This window comes from Corythoichthys intestinalis, chromosome 18, assembly GCF_030265065.1.
Source record: "Corythoichthys intestinalis isolate RoL2023-P3 chromosome 18, ASM3026506v1, whole genome shotgun sequence".
Taxonomy (NCBI): Eukaryota; Metazoa; Chordata; class Actinopteri; order Syngnathiformes; family Syngnathidae; genus Corythoichthys; species Corythoichthys intestinalis.
Window position 1 is genome coordinate 40079779 of NC_080412.1, and position 23248 is coordinate 40103026.

The 23248-nt window shown below is 38.9% G+C and overlaps 1 protein-coding gene across 2 annotated transcripts; it reads left to right on the plus strand.

The window, feature by feature from the left end:
- The first annotated feature begins 985 nt into the window (after nucleotides 1-985).
- Nucleotides 986-21634, plus strand: slc43a2b (solute carrier family 43 member 2b). Of its 2 annotated transcripts, XM_057821389.1 has the most exons (14): nucleotides 986-1484; nucleotides 8529-8823; nucleotides 10245-10300; nucleotides 10404-10480; nucleotides 13602-13694; nucleotides 13760-13893; nucleotides 15448-15641; nucleotides 15712-15855; nucleotides 17468-17485; nucleotides 18089-18221; nucleotides 20029-20161; nucleotides 20310-20383; nucleotides 20480-20603; nucleotides 20670-21634. In XM_057821389.1, the coding sequence occupies exons 1-14, from the start codon at nucleotides 1325-1327 to the stop codon at nucleotides 20829-20831; spliced, it is 1797 nt and encodes a 598-aa protein (XP_057677372.1). In that variant the 5' UTR covers nucleotides 986-1324; the 3' UTR covers nucleotides 20832-21634. The 2 variants fall into 2 exon arrangements, with proteins under 2 accessions (XP_057677372.1, XP_057677373.1); XM_057821390.1 differs by lacking the exon at nucleotides 17468-17485.
- Nucleotides 21635-23248: the final 1614 nt, after the last annotated feature.

The window sequence follows — 23248 nt, forward strand, 5'->3', positions numbered from 1 at the left end:
TTAATTAAATTGTTTTCTAATTGTATTTAACGTTACAAACATAATATGTTACACTCATCCAGAGTCTTTAGTTTAGGCTTAAGGTAGGGTTATCAAATTTATCCCGATAACAGCGGTAATCAATTTTTAAAAAAAATGTATCACGTCAAAATATTTAACGCAATTAATGCATGTGCTGCATGACCCACCCACGCATTGTCGCGCTCAATCTGTAATGGCGCTGTTTTACCTATATAGAGAGATAAAAGGCAGCGCAAAATGAGTAGAATGCATTTTGGCAGCCTTAGGGAGCCTTTTTTTAATCGGCTAAAGCCTTCCAATTTATCTCCCTACGATTAGAAATATCATGGGAAGCAATGTGGGGATGCAAGGTAGCAAATGATCTTTTTCTTAACACCTTATATCATTTCCCAACGCAAGGAAGATATATCAATTGTTAGCACTACGCACAGTCATGGTTCCACTTCCCATCATACATTGGGGCATGACTACAGTATCATTTACTGAAAGCTCAACAAGTACACTAGATGGCAATATTTAGTCACAATATACAAAGTCACAAGTCTTTCTATCTGTGGATCCCTCTCACAGAAAGAATGTTAATAATATAAATGCCATCTTGAAGGATTTATTGTCATAATAAACAAATACAGTACTTATGTACTGTATGTTGAATGTATATATTCGTCCGAGTTTTATCCAATTTTTTCTTAACGCATTGCCGAAATGTATATGATCGGGAAAAATTATCGGGAATGATTGGAATTGAATCGGGAGCAAAAAAAAAAAAAAAAAAGCAATCGGATCGGGAAATATCGGGATCAGCAGATACTCAAACTAAAACGATCGGGATCGGATCGGGAGCAAAAAAAACATGATCGGAACAACCCTAGTGTAAACAGTACAGTTTGGAACTTTGTTAAAAAAAAAAAAAAAAAAAGCCTTTATTTTTCCCAGTATCTGATCAGGACACAGTATCGGCAGATTCTCAAACTCAGACTCGGGTGCAAAATATGCGATCACGACATTCCTACTTAGAATGCTTACATGCATGTAACCATTCAGTTATCAGGCAGGGTTCAAAGTTAATAGTTGTGATAAAATTTACCCCAACCGACCGGTCAGTGTTTTGCAGTGATAGGCTGACTGTGAAACCTTCCCCTCCCCTCCTGCTTTTGTCTTCCCAGATAAAGTGATCACTGATCCTTCATCACAAGCAACGAGGCGACAACAACCGACTCCCTCTTTTCTCCCCACCTCACCACCTTCAGTCTCTCACACTTCTCCAGTTCTTTCTCACTCTCTGACTGCCTATCCCGCAAGCATGCCTCCCACGCTGGCCACAGCGTTTGCCCGCCGCTGGTGGATGGCGGTGACCGCTATCGTTGAGAATCTCCTCTTTTCTGCTGTACTTTTGGGATGGGGATCGCTCCTCATCATGCTCAAGTCAGAGGGCTTCTACTCATACCTTTGCAGCTATGAAGGTAAGTGAATGACTGCGTTAGACACCAGTTTTTCTTCATTGTGTGGGAACAGTATGAGTTAAGATAGTTAAAATTGGAATATTTTCTTGTGTTATTAAAAGCACCATAAACGTAAAGTAAAAGTAGTTTTTAAAACATGAAAGACTGTTCAATTCGGTGGCGACCAGGGTGGAGTTGGTTGTGATCTATCCAAAATCTACTCAAAAGTCTTTGGTGTAAAGAATACTAGTAATGAGTAACATTGTGAGTAACTGCTTACATTTTCAATTTTTTTTCTAAACAATGTTTTTTTTTTTCTCTAAGCACAAATTTCCCTCGCTACTTTGCGCTTCAAACTTCGTACCCTCAGTCCATTACGGATCTTTTTTCAATTAAAAAAAAAAAGAAAAATACAGATGAACTTTCCCAAGCCGATCACAGTCTCTCTCTCGCACCTTCCCTGCTCGTCAGCCCGTGCACTGGAGTTGCTTGTTAAAGTTATCGATGTTGACCAGTGTTGTCAGTAACGCGTTAGTTAGTAACGCATTACTGTAATCTGATTACTTTTTTCAGTAATGAGTAATCTACCACGTTCATTTTTCTACACCAGTAATCTGATTAAAGTTAGTTTCCTTTTTTCATTGCCTCATAACGTATGTAGAATGAAGAATATTGTAGTCATGCACGAAGAGCATTTTGAATAGAAAATGCTAAAATAAAAGGTTCCCGGTACGTGTTTCCATGACAACCTCTTAGCTATTTCCTGTTTTGGTCTCTCGTCACGTGCATTTGCGCCGAGTATTGAGACGTTGCAAGGGAATGTTGATCTGTGGAAATCCATGAATGAAGGTGAGTATTTTTCCTTTATTCTGGAGGGTATCAGCAAAAGGTTGGACCCCCTACATGCGCGGCCGTTTCGTAGCTTTGCCGTCGGAACGACTGGCAGTCATCACTCCAAGTTGGCAATCTTTGTTTACATCATATGCGTGTTGCACATTCATGCCGTGAGGTGATGTGTTCGTTTAGCATCTGTGGGATGTGTTGTAAGTCTGACTGAGTGTAAAGTGCTTAGTTGCCGCCACGTTTTGTGGACAAATTGACCGCACGTGTGTTGATAGGAGTACTTCCGGGTTGTTAATGTGCACGGCAGCACGCACATCCGCGCCCGTCACCACCTTTGTGTTTATTGCACTGTACAATCCACTTGTGTGTTGTTGATTATTGTGCTGTCAGTTTGCATTGTTTTACATTGGCACTGATATGCTTTTAATCATAACCCGAAATTCAGACGTTTTGACATTAGGCTTAATCTTAGAGTTAGCGCAGTTTAATTGGCCGGTGGAGTTGATTTCAACAAATTCCAAGCAGTTTGTCAGATATTTGTTGGTTTCAGGGCTCCGGAGTGGCTAAACTAGCGCAAAATTCTGATATTCCCCTTAAATTCAATCATCACAAAGTCAATTACATGTGATGACATGATTCTGTTGTCATTCTTATGTTGAGGCGGCAAAGGGAGAAAAATGGGTAAAAAGGAACTGATAGATTACTTTTAAAGTACCTTAGTTACTTTGATAATGAAGTAATCAGTAAAGTAACTAGATTACTTTTTTGAGGCGTAATCAGTAATTAAATTACTTTTTCAAGTAATCTGTGACAACACTGATATTGACAAATGTTTGGGTTTGATCTTACGTTAGCTGCGGACTTCAAAGCGCTGCATGCGTCATTCATCGTTTCACTTGTTAAACAGTTGCTGTGGGAACTCAGTGTGTGTAAGTGAGCAGTTTGAGTGGACTCACTCAATGAAGCCTTTAATAAAGCCATGCATTTTCTCCTACAGTACTTTATTCTTGTTTAAAAATTAATTCGGAGGGACAGTAACATGTTTAAAACTTATCATAATTATTACATTTGAAGTGCTTACGTCATACATCATTTTTTTTTTTAATCATACTTATGTTAAAAAATTGAAAAACATGTCTTATATGTATCGCTTTCCAGTGCTAAATCTAACCATGAAAAACAGGTGATCACTGTTTTTTTTTCTCGACGCTAATTTATCAATATGAACTGTTGTTATAATGATACTGTACAATAACTTGTTACATAACCACATTAGGCCAAAGAAATACAAAATAAAAAAAAAAATATATATATATACATAGTATATTATTTCCTGCCGAGAGAGAAAAATGACAGGAATGAAGCATTATTTGTCAAAAAAGCAAAGTGCCCTCTAGTGGAGAAAATACTTCCTAGTTTGAATCGTGAATAGTTCCTTCATAGTTACTATTACGAGTCATGTTTAGGGCAGCGCTATATGTCAAATACTTCATTTTTTAATGGTACTTTAAAGACGCCACGTGATTGAACGGGCTGGTTTAATCGTAGAACTGCTAACTTGCGTCTGAATGGTATAATGTTGTCATGGGATTATTGTTGCGACCTGTTATTGGTGTAATTGGTAGAGCTACTTTTGGCATCGCTGGCAAAAAAGAAAAATCTAATAAGTAGAATATAGAGGAAAAATGTAACGGCTCATGTGTAGGACTGCAGCTATCCATTATTTTAGAAGTGCAAGTTTTTTTGTTTTAAATTGCCTTTCGTAATCTACGTGCTTTAAAAAAAAAAAAAAAAAAAAAAAAAAAGCATATCGGCTTACAAAATCGGCTTTGGATATCGGCAATAGGCAGAAAATTCTTTTAGACATCGGTATCAGCATTACCATTTGAACATCCCATATTGGTCAACCTATAGTACAAACTTCACGTAACATAGCTATTATGAGTTATTCAGATATACAGTGGTGCGAATAAGTATTTAGTCAGCAACCAATTGTGCAAGTTCTCCTACTTGAAAAGATTAGAGAGGCCTGTAATTGTCAACATGGGTAAACCTCAACCATGAGGGACAGAATGTGGAAAAAAAAACAGAAAATCACATTGTTTGATTTTCAAAGAATTTATTTCCAAATTAGAGTGGAAAATAAGTATTTGGTCACCTACAAACAAGCACGATTTCTGGCTGTCAAAGAGGTTTAACTTCTTCTATCGAGGTCTAACGAGGCTCCACTCGTTACCTGTATTAATGGCACCTGTTTTAACTCATTATCGGTATAAAAGACACCTGTCCACAACCTCAGTCAGTCACACTCCAAACTCCACTATGGCCAAGACCAAAGAGCTGTCGAAGGACACCAGAGACAAAATTGTAGACCTGCACCAGGCTGAGTGAATCTGCAATAGGTAAAACGCTTGGTGTAAAGAATCCACTGTGGGAGCAATTATTAGAAAATGGAAGACATACATGACCATCGATAATCTCCCTCCATCTGGGGCTCCCTGCAAGATCTCACCCTGTGGCGTCAAAATGATAACAAGAACGGTGAGCAAAAATCCCAGAACCACACGGGGGACCAAGTGAATGACCTACAGAGAGCTGGGACCACACTAACAAAGGCTGCTATCAGTAACACAATGCGCCGCCAGGGACTCAAAACCTGCACTGCCAGACGTGTCCCCCTGCTGAAGAAAGTACACGTCCAGGCCCGTCTGCGGTTCGCTAGAGAGCATTTGGATGATCCAGAAGAGGACTGGGAGAATGTGTTATGGTCAGATGAAACCAAAATAGAACTTTTTGGTAGAAATAAAGGTTCTCGTGTTTGGAGGAGAAAGAATACTCAATTGCATCTGAAGAACACCATACCCACTGTGAAGCATGGGGTGGAAACATCATGCTTTGGGGCTGTTTTTCTGCAAAGGGACCAGGACGACTGATCTGTGTAAAGGAAAGAATGAATGGGGCCATGTATCGAGAGATTTTGAGTGAAAATCTCCTTCCATCAGCAAGAGCATTGAAGATGAGACGTGGCTGGGTCTCTCAGCATGACAATAATCCCAAACACACAGCCAGGACAACAAAGGACTGGCTTCGTAAGAAGCATTTCAAGGTCCTGGAGTGGCCTAGCCAGTCTCCAGATCTCAACCCCATAGAAAATCTATGGAAGGAGTTGAAAGTCCGTGTTGCCCAATGACAGCCCCAAAACATCACTGCTCTAGAGGAGATCTGCATGGAGGAATGGGCAAAAATACCAGCAACAGTGCGTGAAAAGCTTGTGAAGAGTTACAGAAAACGTTTGGCCCCCATTATTGCCAACAAAGGGTACATAACAAAGTATTGAGATGAACTTTTGGTATTGACCAAATACTTATTTTCCACCATGATTTGCAAATAAATTCAAAAATCAAACAATGTGATTTTCTGTTTTTTTGTCTGTCATGGTTGAGGTTTATCCATGTTGACAATTACAGGCCTCACTAATATTTTCAAGTGGGACAACTTGCACAATTAGTGGTTGACTAAATACTTATTTGCCCCACTGTATAATGCATAAAGAACATGCTAACACGTTTACCAAACCATCAGCGTCATTCTAAATCACTAAATCCAATGAAATCTTCATTTTGTTCAGCCCTTCTCAGTTGTTTTTATCAGTTACCACCAATGTTGAAACGCAGGCCTTGAGCCCCGTCTTGCTTTTTAGTGTAAAAATAACAGTTGAAATGATACAATAATGTCTTAATAATTTCGCTCAAGAGACAGCCAAGCTATGAAAAAACTGCAACTTACAGTCTGAAAAATACGGTATTTGAGTGTTTTTTCAGGCAAAAATAGCGATGATGTCACCATTTGGCATTGGTTGGGGTTTTTCTTTGCGCTGTAAGCTGAGCGCCAAAGGTTAATTAGGGTTAAATAACATCTATGAAATGCATGTAGTGAGTGAGCAAACCAGAGTATTGGCTGGTCAGAGTTGATTTGTTTCAGCTATTGTCTTTGGACTCTAAACAATTGATTTATCAGTTGGAACATGTTGACAAGTTCTAGTTTCGACTCCAAAAGCACTATCGAGGACATATTTAACAGAAATCTATCGTACTTTGTTTCATAATCAAATTATTGGCTTTTCATCTTGCAGTATTAGCAATTACAGTTAATGATAAAACCCGATCTGTGGCACTTGTCTGTTTCCACCCGGGCCAACCACGAAAGACAGAAAATATTTGCCCTTCATGCCTGCATAGGTAACTTCCGGAGTGATGATACAGACATCTTATCTTTTGCCTGATGATTTAAAGAGATGATTGCAGCACCAGCTCAGCTCTTTTCCAGGCATGTGACAGGTGATAGCGAGACATAGGAAAGCAGAAGCAGCACTTTGATAGTTGCCATACGGAAGTTCAAAGTCCACTGATAAAGGTCAGGGAGGGAACAACAAGCCGATAGGAAAAGTGATGAGTAGGAATTACACGGGACCGACCATAAAAAAAAAAAAAAAACAGGGAAATCAATGACATAACAGGATTTATGCATTTTAAATAAAATACGATTCAATTGAAACTCTTTATACCGTATTGGCCCGAATATTAGACGGCCCTGGTTATAAGATGACCCCCTATTTTTCAAGATTCAAGTTTGAAAAAAGACTTTTTGAACACCAAAATAATTTTTATACAGAAAATAATTACAGTACATCTGAAACAAATGATTATAACAACATATTTGAGAGAAAAAGCATGTTATTTTGCCTCATTCAAATCTTAATATCTGAACATTTACAGTAAATATGTAAACTAAAGTGCAATTACATTTGTAAATGAATGGCTTCTGCTTTTTGAAATGTAAATAAAACATTCTATTGTGATAAAACAACAAAATTGCAAGAACTGCATTAACCATCAAAGTGAAGTCTAACTGTAACTGTAGTCTTGAAACAAATCTGAATAAGGAAAAACATTGCAATAAAATAATGCAAAATGGTTAAACTTGAGAGTAGCTGAGATCTGCCATGACAGAACATCGCTTCAATAATATCTGGCGCCATCTAGCGTCGTGAATGGGTATAACGTCTATTCAGTCTTATTTCAATGCAAAAAAAAACGTCTTACATTCGGGCCTAACAAATATTTGCCTAACAAATGTCCGCTAGCTTAAATGCTATGAATGCCAATGTATGTACAATTCTCATAGCAAATCGTTCACTTTAACACCACAAACTGTAGCTGTAAACTTAATTACAAATGCATATAAACATATATTTGCTGAAACAACTTACAGCCTCATGTGGGCCAAACCAGAGCACAGCTGTCTTTTATCCATGTCAGACAACAGTCTGCTCTTCAGTCATAAAGCGACAGTCCAGCCAGACCCAACGCTGCCACCAGAGGGCAGTGTATCCTCCATCGTTAAACAAAATACAATACTTCTTGGTCAATACAGGACTTTTGGGACAGTTATTATGGGGTAATTTAAAGGCTTAATTCTAACTTACGCGGGAATTTGGTTTACGTTGCTAGCGTAGGAACGGAACTCGTTTGTAACGCGGGAACTACCTGTACAAGTAAAAAAGTATTTGGTGAAAAGAATACGACAATATTTCCTCTTGTTACAAAAGAAATTTCAGGATACGAAAGGCAAAACTACAGTATGGTGGGTACTCGCAGCTCCCTTGACTGAACGTAACATACTTATAGCTGCTCTGCCATTGGATGTTGCTGAGCATTCCTGGCATCCAATTGGCTAAGAGGTACCTCTACTGTATGTGTTGTACGTGTGTATCCTAGTGCACTCTTCATTCGCCCCTCGTGTTCCGACAGCTTTACATGAGTGTATTAACTTTTTTTCTTTACTCTATTCTTGTTTTTTTACATTATACACAACCCCGATGTTTATTGCGCAATAATCTAATTGTAACATGTATTTGTTACATGTTTTTTTTTTTCATACAATTTTGGGGGGCTTGGAACGGTTTAGGGCATTTACATGGAAAACGGGTCTCTACTTACAGAATTTTCAAGTTACGAAACTACTTCCAAAACCAATTGATTTCTTGAGTAGAGGTACCACTGTAATTCTTTTACCCTCCAAAGCAATTAGGTGCCCCCCTCCACTAGATGGTGCCCTAGGCAGACGCCTAGCTCACCTATGCCCAGGGCTGACCCTGGGCACAAGAATGGAAATTATTTCTCTAAGTTTCACGAATATGTTCCATTTGATTTACATTCACAGGTAACAGCTCCACTTACAATTTGTCGCTGGAGACAACGCAAGCGCCTGACGATTACGTTGACTACTATGAAGACAGTGAGGGCGCTGTGGTTGGCCTCGGCGACGGGGTACAGATGAAGCCCTTGGGTCCTGTCGACGGGCCTCTGAGGATGAACGGCTGGCTGATCTGTAAAGAGCAGGATGAGATGTTGAACCTGGCTTTTACCGTTGGCTCCTTCCTTCTCTCTGCCATCACGCTACCTCTAGGAATTGTCATGGACAAATACGGCCCTCGCAAACTCCGACTGCTGGGAAGGTGAGCGACAATTCAACATTATAGCGATTGACAAAAACATCTTTGAACTTCAATATTAGATAGAGAATGCTTGAAAGGATCATCCAAGACATCTATATCACTTTGAACATTGCATAGTTAATAAAAAATTAATAGGGCTGTCATGATTAAAATTTTTAATTGAGTTAATCACAGCTTAAAAATTAATTATCGTAATTAATCGCAATTCAAACCATCTCTAAAATATGCCATATTTTTCTGTAAATTATTGTTGGAATGGAACGATAAGACACAAGACGGACATAAACATTCAACATACTGTACATAAGTACTGTATTTGTTTATTATAACAATAAATCCACTAGATGGCATTAACATTATTAAAATTATTTTAGTTAAAGGGAGCCACAGAAAGAAAGACTTGTAGTTACTTAAAAGATCAATTTGAGTGCAAGTTATAGTAATTTTATATTCAGAAAAAGAACGTCTCCTGCTCCGCCCAAATGCATAATGGGAAGTTGGGCAACCATGACTGTCAGTGGTGGCTGCAAATGGTATACAGTATGTTCTGCGTTGTGTTCAATTAGGTGTGTTAAGGAAAAGAACATCTCCTCCGCCCAAATGCATGATGGGTGATACTATATTATTATATATATTATTATATTTTATATATAGTATTATATATATTATAATATATGTATATAAATAAATTAGGGCTTTCAAACGACTAAAATTTTTAATTCAGTTAATCACGGCTTAAAAATTAATCGTAAATAATCGCAATTCAAACCATCTCTAATATATGCCATATTTTTCTGGAAATTATTGTTGGAATGGGAAGATAAGACACAAGACTGATATAGATTCAACATACGGAACATAAGTACTAGGGTTGTTCCGATCATGTTTTTTCGCTCCCGATCCGATCCCGATCGTTTTAGTTTGAGTATCTGCCAATCCCGATATTTATGCCAGTTCTCTTTGCATTGAGCGCTTTTCTTTTTGTGAACATTATTTTTTTTTGAGAGATAGGGATACTATTTTTGTTGTGCTTTCACTAGATGATACTGTAGCGACTTAACTGTTCCGCCCAAATGCATGATGGGAAGTTGGCCAACCATGACTGTCAGTGGTGGCTGCAAATGGTATACAGTATGTTCTGCGTTGTGTTTCATTAAGCGTGTTTGGAAAAAGATCGTATCATGCTCCGCCCAAATGCATGATGGGAAGTTGGGAAACCATGACTGTTAGTAGTGGCTCAGCTTTCGCACCTGAACGGGTCATTCCGTACATGCGTTAATTACGTCAAATATTTTAAAGTGATTAATTAAAAAATAAATTACCGCCCGTTAACGGGATAAATTTGACAGCCCTAAAAATTAAACATTCTTGATCTTTTAGTTGATCTCAAAAGGAACAAAAATTGTTTTTTGTCATTTCAGCACATGCTTTGGCTTGTCTTGTTTGCTCATTGCATATGGAGCCTACCAACCAAATGGTAAAGAGCGAACAAACACAGTACAGATAATCTTTATTAACACATGTACATCCACAGTATGTTTTGACTAACCAATGAACTGATTTACCTTTTCCTTTTACAGAACTCTCAGTCCTTATCTTTATCGCCCTGACTTTTAATGGCTTCGGTGGCATGTGCATGACCTTTACCTCCCTTACGGTAAGTGCGTGAATGGATATTACTGGATAATACAATGGGAAAATAAGAAAATTATGTGCTATTATATTATACAAGTAATAAACAGGAAAAACAAGCTTCTGCTGTGAATTGGAATGAGTTTATAACTAGTAGACGTCCAAGAGTACGTATATCGAAACCTTTTGAGCTACAAAGTATTGCGATATACCACCTTTTCGATATTTTGTCACACCCCAATGATCGCTTACAGCATGTTGTGTACAAAATAATGAAGAGGGAAAAAAAGCTTTACACCACTTCCAGTCAGTTCCAGTTTTAGTTGTTGCCAGCTTTGCCCGTACTGGGAATTAAACATGGCTCAGAGCCAGTGCGGACAACAACAAGATTTCACAACAGTGACCGTCATTGCATTCTTTTCCTTTTTGCTCACCGTCTCTGCCAACATTAGAGCCTATAAGGAGGCAGGCGGTCCAAAAGTGTACCATGGCGATGCTGCTCATTGCAGAGGGGCTCTACTCTTGTAAATCTGTCCATACTGTATAACATTTCCACCACTGTATATATATAAAAAAATAAATAAATAAGAGCTCTTGCTTTCTCAGTGAGCTACACCTCCATCCACACAACATATAAATATGAAAACCTAAAGTGTTTGGTTAATTATTATGTGACTCCACCTTAGACCGATACAAGCATATAATCTGGCCTTTAAATTCTTGGGCAACAGCCAGTAGCAATCGCTGGTTTATCGCCACGGAGGCGCCCCTCTACTTTTTCTCTCTATCCCATCTCTTATGTAATTCAAAGCGCTTGTTATTGTTCAGTCTCTCGAAACAGAACTGCTTGTTAATATGTTTATTTCTAAATGCGTGCCACCCATGTTCCTCACTTTCTTAGATGTTGAAATTGAACTATCCATTTAACTCTGTGGCCGCCACAGACCATTTGCTCACCCATTCCAGTCAAAACTGTTTGGATGTCTTCCGCCATTAATTCGTGTTTTTGAATATACAGTGCCCTCCATAATTATTTATGGGACCTTAATGGAAAAAAAAAAAGAGAAAAATCCAACCTTCAATACAAGTGCATTCATCCAGTGGGGAAAAAATCCCACATAAAGAAAAAAATATTTGACATCAAATAATGTGTGTCACAATTATTAGCACCCCTGGTGTTAATACTTTGTACAACCCCCTTTTGCCAACAAAACAAGGTCTGGGGACTGAGATGGCCATGGGAGGAGCTTGATTTTGTGTCTGGTGAACCATTTCTGGTTAGATTTGGCCATATGTTTAGGGTCATTGTCTTGCTGAAAGACCCAGTGACAACCCATCTTCAGCTTTCGGGCAGAGGGCAACAGATTTTGATTTAAAATGTCCTGGTATCTCAAAGCAGTTATGATGCCACGCTCCCTAACAAGGTTCCCAGGGCCTTTGGAAGCGAAACAGCCCCACAGCATCACTGACCCACCCCCATACTTCACAGTGGGTATCAGGTGCTTTTCAGCATGCGCGTCTTTCGTGGCACGCCAGACCCACTTAGGCTAGGTTCATACTACAGGTCTTAATGCACAAATCCGATTTTTTTGCCATATCTGTTTTTTTGGCGTGCCTGTTCAGACTGCCTTTGTCCATTGAGACCATTCAAGTATTACGCATGCGTACTAATTCGCAGTCCGACACGCGCTGATCAAGACGACCCGCATGCGCAGAAGCATCAAAACAAATGACCACACATGCTGGCTGTCATCTGTCATTCCAGGGATATCATATTTTGCTTTTTAAAAAGAGGACACAAATAACAGACATAAATAATCACAGTTTAGGCTTATATTCAAAGTATATGGATAGATAGCATGCACGCACTGTCCGTTTATGTCACACGCACACACGGGCAGTTTGCCCCGACTCTCGGCCATGTAAGCAATGTTGAAATATTGCTTATATGGAGCAGACAGAAAACCGATCATTCTCAGGCTTAACCTCAACCCATTTTTACTTTTTTGACTGTTGTCAAGTCCGACCCTTCCTTAAAAGCCGTGTTCAAGGCAAGCTAGGCGCTAATGACGCACAGCTGCACCACTACCGTAGCGTCTCTTTCGCTTTTTGATGACGTAATTGCTGCATGAATTCCGATTTGAGAGACTGGACAGTACAGACCGCCGGGACAGTCTGGAAAAATGTGGCCCAGATCGGATTTGAACAACATACGAAAGTGACCCAGATCGGATTTGAAATGGTCCAGTTCTATGCGACTTGTCACGTTCAGACCATCAAGTTAATGCCTCACTCGAGTCGGAAAAACACGAAAAAATCGGATTCGTGCATTAAGACCTGTAGTATGAACGTAGCCTTAGAGTGTTTGGTTCCAAAAAGCTCAATCTTGGTCTCATCTGACCAAAGCACACGGTCCCCGTTGAAGCCCCAATACCGCTTGGCGAACTCCAGACGTTTGCGTTTATGATTGTGAGTGAGAGAAAGGTTTTCTCCGTGCATGCCTCCCAAACAGCTTGTTGGCGTGTAGACAGCACCTCATACCCACTGTGAAGTATGGGGGTGGGTCAGTGATGCTGTGGGGCTGTTTTGCTTCCAAAGGCCCTGGGAACCTTGTTAGGGTGCATGGCATCATGAATGCTTTGAAATACCAGAATATTTAAAATAAAAATCTGTTGCCCTCTGCAAGAAAGCTGAAGATGGGTCGTCACTGGGTCTTTAACAGTACGTTCAAACTTACCTTCTACTGTATGATGCTATCCAAGTTGGACTGTCCTGCCAAATTAAATGGTCCTCCTTTCAGTTTCATACAAGACTCATTTGCGCATGCGCAGCCTTGAGCACACATCTAATATTTTGGATAAATATTATCTTGTTTGTTCAAGTTGAAATTTTTACTGATTAAAATCGGGTAAAAGAGAGATCATTTTAACCAATTTATTACAGTTCAGTTGCTTACCTAAATACTTATAATACTTATAATTTATCCAATTTATATGGATCATAATTACTACCCACAAAAAAATGTTTTTATAGTGTGTTTGAATTTTGCTGAACAGTTACACATACAGAAAGTATGGAGCACAAGCAGTACCGCAAAGGGTTTAGCTTAAATGCTAAAAGTGCTTTTAATGGTTCCCTTTCAACAGTTACCTAACATGTTTGGGGACTTGCGTTCCACTTTTATCGCCCTGATGATTGGATCCTATGCATCCTCTGCAGTGACCTTCCCTGGTGTCAAGGTAAAAGGAAATTTATTCACTATTCAGGTCAGAACTATTCTCACCATGGTTGTCACTTTTCGCAGGTAATCTATGACTTTGGTGTACCATTCATCACCATTCTGGTGGTGTGGGCAGCATGTGCTGGATTGGTCTTCTTGAACTGCTTCTTCAACTGGCCCCTGGAACCCTTCCCAGGACCAGAGGACATGGACTACACGTTAGTATTGCCTTGATGATCGCAGTGACACGCAACAAATATGTTGCTATTACAGAATTATTGACATTTGCTTCAAGGTTACAAATGGAAAATCAGTAGTAGTGGCGGATGCTAGTCTTTCAATGAGGTGAAGCTCAAAGTGTGTCCACCTATGAGAGCTTTGTGACAGTGGAGGGCACAGCGGCACCCGCTGCTCAATAGGGAAAGAAACTAAAGTGCCAGAAGTCAAGTCTCCAAACACAAGCAGCTACAATGAAAAAAACACCAGACATAGAAGCTTAAATTTTCCCTAGTCGTTTTTAACAAAGCAAGTGTCACCAGGACGATTATGAAAGTCTCCTGTTCAACTCCGGACAACGGAATGGAAATTGTAATGCTGCAATAATAACTTGATTAACTCGAGTAATTCAATAAGAAAAAAGCTTCGAATCAAATTTTGCTGCTTTGAGAATTTTTTAATTAGAGTGGCGTTGTCATGGTTTGTTTTGAAAGTGTTTGCATTTAGTTTTATTGATTTGAGTGGGTACACTGCCCTCTAGTTGCAACAGTGAATGTGACATAACTCATTTAACATGGCTGAATCCAGCTGCTCCCCGATAAGACCAACGTAAGGTATGTTTATGTTTGAGTTAAAATGTTTTTTTCAATGCATTCATAATTTCGTTTATAGGTACTGTACATGTAGCCGAAAAACGTCAGTATTTGTAGCTTTTAAGCTAGCGGGATTTTGCTATGCAAGTTAGCCAATTTGTTCTTTTTTTTAAATTTTACTTTTATATCATTTGAGGCTCAGCGCAGATATTTCAATGTATTCAAATTTGGTATTTTATTTAGTATTCACATGTAATGCTCTATTTGAAAATGAAATCTTAGCAAGCCTTTGTTTCACATCTCCTAAAATTGATTCTGCAACATATTAAATGTTCCTAATCCGATTACTCGATTATCCGATTATTAATTAGCATATAGCATGAATTTTGATTGTTATTTACATCTGTAGTGCTGCAATGCATGCTAGGAGGAATGTTGGAAGACAAAAATGTTGACAGCAGAGGTTGACTGCCCCCCCCAAGGGAGCAGTGATGAACAAATGAACCTTCTTGAAGGTGGTTCATTTGGTCTTATGACAGTTTAATGATGCCGCTGTCAAATGAAGTCTTACCAGTAAATATCATTTGGTGTAAATATCCCTAAATACAGTGAGGAAAGCAGTAGTTTATGGTCCAGTGCGGCTTATCTATGAACAAATGCCATTTTTGTGTCAAATTTGTGGGTGGCGTCTTATAGTCAGGTGCGCCTTATAGTCTAAAAATTACGGTACACACAACAGTATACATTTAAACACTTATTTTTTTGACATTTTGGGGGATGCTGAGCTTCCCTTGCAGTCTTAAGGCAATCACCACTGATTAGTAGAGCCCAGCACATTTGTAAATGAAATTAGTTCACTCCATGTGTAAGGATTTATGCATTGAAAGTCATATACTGTATAAATCTTCATAAATTTGTCCTTAAAAAGCTAATCATTGGTGCTCTCTCGCCATTTTATCTCAGTGTCAAGATCAAGTTCAGCTGGCTCGGCTTCGACCACAAAATCACAGGCAAACAGTTCTACCGCCAAGTGACCACAGTGGGTCGTCGACTCAGTGTGGGCAACAGCCTGGTGCAGAAAGATTTGCCCACCAAGGAGGGCAAGCTCTGCCTCTCTACGATGGACCTGGAATTAGACGGAAAGCCCAAAGAGGAGTGTAAGAAATGCTGCCATGAGTCATTCACCTTTATTGTTCATCCTCATGAGCTATGTCTTCTTTTCTGCAGCCCCTTCATTCCTGAAAACTATCACCACCCCGATTTTCCTGCTGAGCCTGGTGACCATGTCTGTGACTCAGCTGCGTCTATTGTTCTACATGGGAGCCATGAACAGCGTTCTTGAGGTGCTCAGTGATGGTGATCTCAACACAGGTTAGGGTTCTTTTATTTGTGTGGAATCAACTGATCCTGGTTTAGAGTGCACGATCACTTTTGGAACTGTGGGTTATACATTATTATGTAATACGAACACACATTCTCATAGGACCATTTTGATGACCGTAATTTTCGGACGATAAGGCGTACCTGACTATAAACCGTCACCCACCAAATTCGACACGAAAACAGCATTTGTTTCTAGATAAGCCGCACTGGACTATAAGCCACAGCTGTCCTCACTGTATTATGGGATATTTATGCCAAAAGATATAAACCGGTAACACTGTATTTGATAGAGGCCTCATTAAACTGTCATAAAACCAAATGAACCACCATGAAGCTTTGAAGCAATTGGCTGCAAAGCTTCATTGCTTCAAGAAGCTTCATTTGGCCGTCACTGCTCCCTTGGGGAGACAGTCAACTTCTGCTGACCACCTGCTGTCAACATTGTTGTTGTCCAACATGCCTCCTAGCATGCATTGCAGCGCTACAGATGTAAATAACAATTAAAATTCATGTTCTGTGCTATACATTTCTTCAGTTACTGTACCAGTTGTTTCATCATTTGCTATTTATGGTATTTGGTAACACGTTATTTGACAGTGGTGCCATAAGACTGTCATAAGACGATGGATGTAAAAGAGCTGAGCTGGACATAAATGGAGTTAGTGACATAATTTGCCGGAGGACACTTAATAACATCTGTCATAAGCATTCATTAATGCCCATTATAGTGTCATGTCATAATTATGACAGTCTTATGATGCTGTTGTGTTACCTATTAACGCAAATAAATCAATAAGCCGCACTGGACTATTAGCCGCAGGATTCAAAATGAGGGGAAAAAGTAGCGGCTTATAGTCCGAAATTTATGGTATATATCTATGTATTACGGGTCTGATAAAATATCAAAACAGAAATATATCGCGATACTTTGTAGCCCAGAATGTTAGCGATATGCTCCCACCAAGAATAGTTATGCCATTATAAAAAGGTATCACACGCATACAAAAAAATGGAACCAGCAGGTTGCTAGCAAGAATCGTGTCTACGCTAGCTCACTGGCTGTCATTGACGGCACTATACATCCAATTCATTTTGACTGGATTGAACGTCGAGCACCATCAATGACACTGAATCAACTGGAAGTGATCCGTAAATGCCCCAAAAGTGAAAGGAAGTGACTGAAAATTAACAGAAAATGACGTAAAATGCACCCAAAATGAACTCATTGCCGAGCATTAGCTACCACTGACGGCTGTAGACGTCCATTTCGTTTGATGTTCATTAGCTGCCACCCTCCTACTTCAAACGGATTGGACGTCTACTCGTGATATACTCACAGCAGAAGGATAAAAATAGCTTGTTTTTCCTGGTTATTAGTTGTTTTGTAGAATTTTCTAGAATGATTTCCTGACCAATGTATCGAAAATTGTTGTATCGCCATCTTGTAAGATCATGTTATTGCAAGCCTTGTATCGCGAATCGTATCATATCGTGAGGTGCTCAGAGGTTCCCACCCCTAATGTATGTATACTTTTTGAATGCTGTTTGTCTGATCATTAAAACTAAAGAATAATAGTAATCCGCAATCTTTGGTTTTCAGTGGAAAGAATGGAAGTTGGTAAGATTCCAAATGACACCGTCACCCTTTTTGCAATAACCCAGCCGACCATTGTTCTTTCAAAAAATTAACATTTATTTAACATTTAGCAGCGTAGTACATAAATAGCAATTATCACTTCATCAGTTCTTATTCTTTCAGTGTGCTAGCATTTATTTAACATTTAGAAGCTACGTTTAAAGACCTCTAACAATGTGCTTTTTTCGGAGCTGCTTTTGTTCTTAACTTGACCTCAGCTCGTAAGGCATGTTTACACTGCTGAGTCCTAAGAAATGTCATTAAGCTTTAGCTTGAAACCGCTATTAATCATTGCTTGTTCGCTGAAATTGCCCTCACAAGTACATACCACATAAGCAGCTTTGCACTTCTTAGCTTTCATGTTACGCTTCATAAATTTGCCCTTTGTTTTTTTTATTTTTATGTCCACTTCAGTTTTGTGTTGGAAAACTTTGGACTAGTTCCCGCTTCATGATAATAACTAATAACGAACTAACCATAACTTACAGTCTGCAGTTCATATTTAAAGTTTTTAAATGCTTCATCATTCTTTTGTTTATTGTTATTAAATAACACAAGTATTTTTTATGACCTTGATCCTCACAGTGAGTTTGTACTCATCCATCTTCGGCGTGCTTCAGCTGCTTTGCCTCATGACCACACCTGTGATTGGTCAGATTATGGACTGGAAGTTAAAGGACTGTGATGATGGCGAGGAATCAAAGGACACCGGCAGCAAGTGAGTCTTGTTCACGTAAATTTGAGTAGTATGTAATAAAAGACAATTGTACGAGTCACTATGATCCAAGTCACAATTAAGTCCCAACTCCCAAGTCTTACCTGTTGTGGGCAAGTTGAGTCGAGTCATAAGGTTATGTCGAGTCAAGTTGAGTCGAGTCATAAGGTCATGTTGAGTCAAGTTGAGTCTTGAGCTCATGTCGAGTCGAGCCAAGCCAAGATGTTGTAAAGACCAAATCGTGTCAAGTCGAGTCATAAGGTTATGTCGAGTTAAGTCGAGTCAAGCTGAGTCATGAGGTTGTAAAGACGAGTCGTGTCGAGTCATAAGGTTATCTCGAGTCGAGCTGAGTCATGAGGTTGTAAAGATGAGTCGTGTCGAGTCAAGCTGAGTCATGAGGTTGTAAAGACGAGTCGTGTCGAGTCATAAGGTTATGTCGAGTCGAGTCTTCAGCTCGTGTCGAGTTGAGCTGAGCCATGATGTTGCAAAGACGAAGTCGTGTCAAGTCAAGTCATAAGGTTATCTCGAGTCGAGTCAAGCTGAGTCATGAGGTTGTAAAGACAAGTCGTGTCAAGTTGAGGCATAAGGTTATGTTGAGTCGAGTCTTGATCTCATATCGAGTCGAGCTGAGTCATGAGGTTGCAAAGACGAAGTCGTGTAAAGTCAAGTCATAAGGTTATCTCGAGTCGAGTCGAGCTGAGTCATGAGGTTGTAAAGACAAGTCAGGTCAAGTTGAGTCATAAGGTTATGTCGAGTCGAGTCTTGATCTCATATCGTGTCGACCTCAGTCATGAGGTTGTAAAGACAAGTCAGGTCAAGTTGAGTCATAAGGTTATGTCGAGTCAAGTCTTGATCTCATAACGTGTCGACCTGAGTCATGAGGTTGCAAAGACGAAGTTGTGTCAAGTCAAGTCATAAGGTTATCTCGAGTCCAGTCGAGCTTAGTCATGAGTTTGTAAAGATGAGTCGTGTCGAGTCAAGCTGAGTCATGAGGTTGTAAAGACGAGTCGTGTCAAGTGGAGTCATAAGGTTATGTCGAGTCAAGTCAAGTCTTGAGCCCATTTTGTGTCAAGCTGAGTCATGAGGTTGTAAAGACGAGTCATGTCAAGTCGAGTCATAAGGTTATGTCGAGTCAAGTCGAGTCTTGAGTTCATGTCGAGCTGAGCAAAGTCACAAGGTTGTAAAGACGGGTTGTGTCAAGTCGAGTCATAAGGTTATGTCAAGTCAAGTCTCGAGGTCATGTTGAGTCGAGCAGAGTCAAAAGGTTGTAAAGATGAGTCGTGTCAAGTCAAAATGTTGTCGAGTCGAGCCAAGTAGAGTCACAGGTTAGTCAAGGCCTTCACCATTGTTCCCCAGCCCACCTACAAAGTACTCAGGTTTATCTTTGAGAGAAACCTTACTGTTGATGTAGGTCAATGTAACAAAAAACAACAACAAAAACTACGCAATACAGTCTGCAAGAAATAAACCAGCATTAAAGTGTTTTAGTTTTTCGAGTCAGCTTGTCGAGTCTGGAGTTAATGTTTCTTGAGTCAAGTCTAATCGAGTCTTGAGTGATTGCCTCTCAAGTTGAGTCGAGTCTTGAATCTTGGAACATCCCAGCTCAAGCGAGTCAGGTCCGAGTTGATTTTTTTTTTCTTCAAGTCTGAGTTGAGTTGCGAGTCATCAAATTTGGGACGACTCAAGTCCGAGTCACTGTGATTCAAGTCCAATTGTCTGTGTAATAATGTGTAAAAAGCTTATGATACATTCTCAACTAAACATGACTAATAAGGCTTAGAACATTAAGTAACTGGGATATCATCAACAGGAATGAACCAAAGACAAAACGAAGAGACAGAAAGACCCAAAAGGTGACCAATGCCCTGCGAGCGTTTGTCCTTACGAATGTCCTTTTAGTGGGCTTCGGGGTCACTTGCCTGATACCAAACCTTCCCCTCCAGGTGAGCAGTTATTTGAATTTCTAGTAAGTCTTATTTCAACATTGTCTCAGAATGCAATTACACATGGCAGGTCTACTTTTCAGTCATTTTATTTCCTTTAGCATGCTCATTTTAGTCACCAACCTCCTCAACTCCCCTCCTATTTCAGATTGTGTCATTTATCTTACACACTGTGGTGAGAGGATTCATTCACTCGGCCGTCGGTGGCCTTTATGCTGCTGTGTAAGTTTTACCATTTCACCATCAACATCTACCTTTACTACGATCTTAATCACTTTTTAAATAGATGTACTAAATGTACTTGTTGTTTTACGCCAGGTATCCATCTTCACAGTTTGGCAGCCTAACAGGTATGCAGTCACTAGTCAGTGCTGTATTTGCTCTGCTGCAGCAACCTCTCTTCTTGGCTATGATGGGACCCCTAGAGGGAGATCCATTCTGGGTACGTTAACACATACACACGCCCAAACATTGTGGAAGGAGCTAATTCTGATATCACCCCATTTAGGTTAACATTGGCCTGCTGGCTCTTAGCATGTTGGGATTCCTACTGCCCCTCTACCTGGTTTGCTACAGACAGAGTCTCCACAAAGAGCGGCATGAAAAGGAGAATAACGCCAAAATATACATCAAAATAAATGGCTCCGACGTCCCAGAGGCTTTTGTCTAATAATGACAACACGATGGAAGAACAGAGTGGTGCAGAGACACCAGCGTGCAAACCGATAAATGCTGTTTCGCTATATTATTTTTGTCGGATTTATGTATACTGCACATACAGACATAGCAATATTTAAACTGTGTGCTGTGGAAGTACACCGCACAACTGTGAAAAGGATAAACGAAGCAGAAGGACTGTGAAAGGAGAGAGGCATAAGCACTCTGCATTCCCCCAATCCTTAACTTCATGTTGTTATTATCTTACAGTATTCAGCATTGTAAAAGCTTTGTTTTGTCCTGTGCAACTGCTTAATTCAATGCTTAAATCCGAAAAAGGCGGCATATTGCAAGAAAAAGACTGTGATGAAAAATGTCGGGATATCAAAACTACAGTTCAGAATTGTTGTTCAGCGTGACGTTTGGATGTACAGTAATTTCACAATTGTTGCGGTCTTTGTTTTCGATTATTATTTGTTATTGAAGGATTTGATTTCACGCCCCTTCACCTGTTTTGTTTTGATCTAATGATGTAAAGTCAGTATGTGCTATTGTGAATGTCGTTCATGTGTTCATTTCTTGTGTTTCTGTGGTCATTTTTTGACTCTTTTTCCACATTTAATTGGCTTACATTGTTTTCAAGTAGGTACAGTATTGTATATGTATGTCAGGGCCTTTAAGGCTTGTTGTATAAATGACATGCAAACTGCATTATTGGTATTGCTAAAAGCAAAGTAACCATTTGAATATTTATTTTGTGACATAATTTTTTTTTTTTGCTTTAAGTTTAACATATGTGCCTTGAGTTTTAATAAAGATGCGATTGCGTTCTTTATGAATTACATGGCATTTATTCTGTCAAGATTGAAAATGAATATTTACTTACTTATAATCGATCAAAACAACCTAATCGTCGGGGACTAAGGGATCTAGGGCTGCAGCTATCGATTATTTTAGTAGTCGATTAATCGATGAACTAGTTAGTTCGAATAATCGAGTAATCGGATATGGAACATGAAAAATTAAAATACCTGGGATGAGCCTCAAACGGTATAAAAAAATAAATAAATGAGGATCTTTGTACAACAAAAGAACAATATGCTAACTTACATAGCAAAAGTCCACTAGCATAAATGCTATAAAATACTAACGTTTTTTTTTTTTTAACAATGCTCGTAACAAATGGTTCAGACTCATATTCCCACAAAAAATGACTAAATATACCTTTTAACTGAATTAACAAAGCATTAAAAAACATTAGCCCAAACAAAAACTTAGCTTACGTTGGTCTTAACAGGGAGCAGTTGGATTCAGCCATGTAAAATGATGCAGAGGGCAGTGTTTCCACCCTAATCTATAAAACTAAAAGTTAACACTTTCAAAATAAACCATTACAATGCCACTTTAATTAAACGAATACTCGAAGCAACAAAATTTAATTCGAGTATTTTTTTCTTATCGAATACTCAAGTAAACAGATTAATCGTTGCAGCACTGAAGGGATCCATGTTAGTATGGATTGCTTCTCATCATATTTATTTTCTTTTTTTTTTCTCTAACACTTACAGTATACAGTACTTTAATGATTAATCAATAGCATAAATTTCTCAGATTTCATATAATAAGCATGTGCTGGTATACAGTGACACATGCTGGGCAAATAATAGGCATTTCTATTTTCGCCATATAAATGCACAAAATTGTAAATCTGTTTTATGTTGTTATGTTTTTCACACCTTGATCACAATGGATGAAAGTGAAAAAAAACAAAAAAACAAGCAAAAGCACATTGTTACATTGGACGTCATAACAAGCAAAAGCACATTGTTACATTGGACGTCATGTCAAATCTTTCAGTGAGTCCATCCAAAAAAGCCATGTATTTGATTCCAAAGTTAAAAACAAATATTTACACTCATGAATCTTTATATAATAATGTTGGACTCATGAATCTTTATATAATAATGTTGGGAGAATTTAATATCCACGAATCTAAATTTCAAAATTCAATCCTAAACTTTATTCTTGATTGAAGTTGACTGTACGTTTCATGTCAGTTATTGTGATAACAAACGAAAAAGCACGCCTGCAATTGATATTCATTCAGAAATACTTAACAAATAAGTAACATTCACAGTCATGTTGAAAAATTAGGAGAACCTATGGAAGCCTGAGTGTTTTCTAACATATTTGGTCATGTGGATATTTAATATCAATTTTAAAAATCTTGACAGATTCAAGTAATAGAACGGAACAATTAAAACTGAAAAAAAAAATCACTTTTTAAAAAAATTAGTTGTAAATAAAAGCAATTTTTGTTGAGGAATAAATTACGATACGTCCACATTCAATCCCAATTAAAATGGCTAAAATCACACATAGGTGTATCACATCAGGTGCACAAAATTAGAACATCATTGCCCAGTGTTT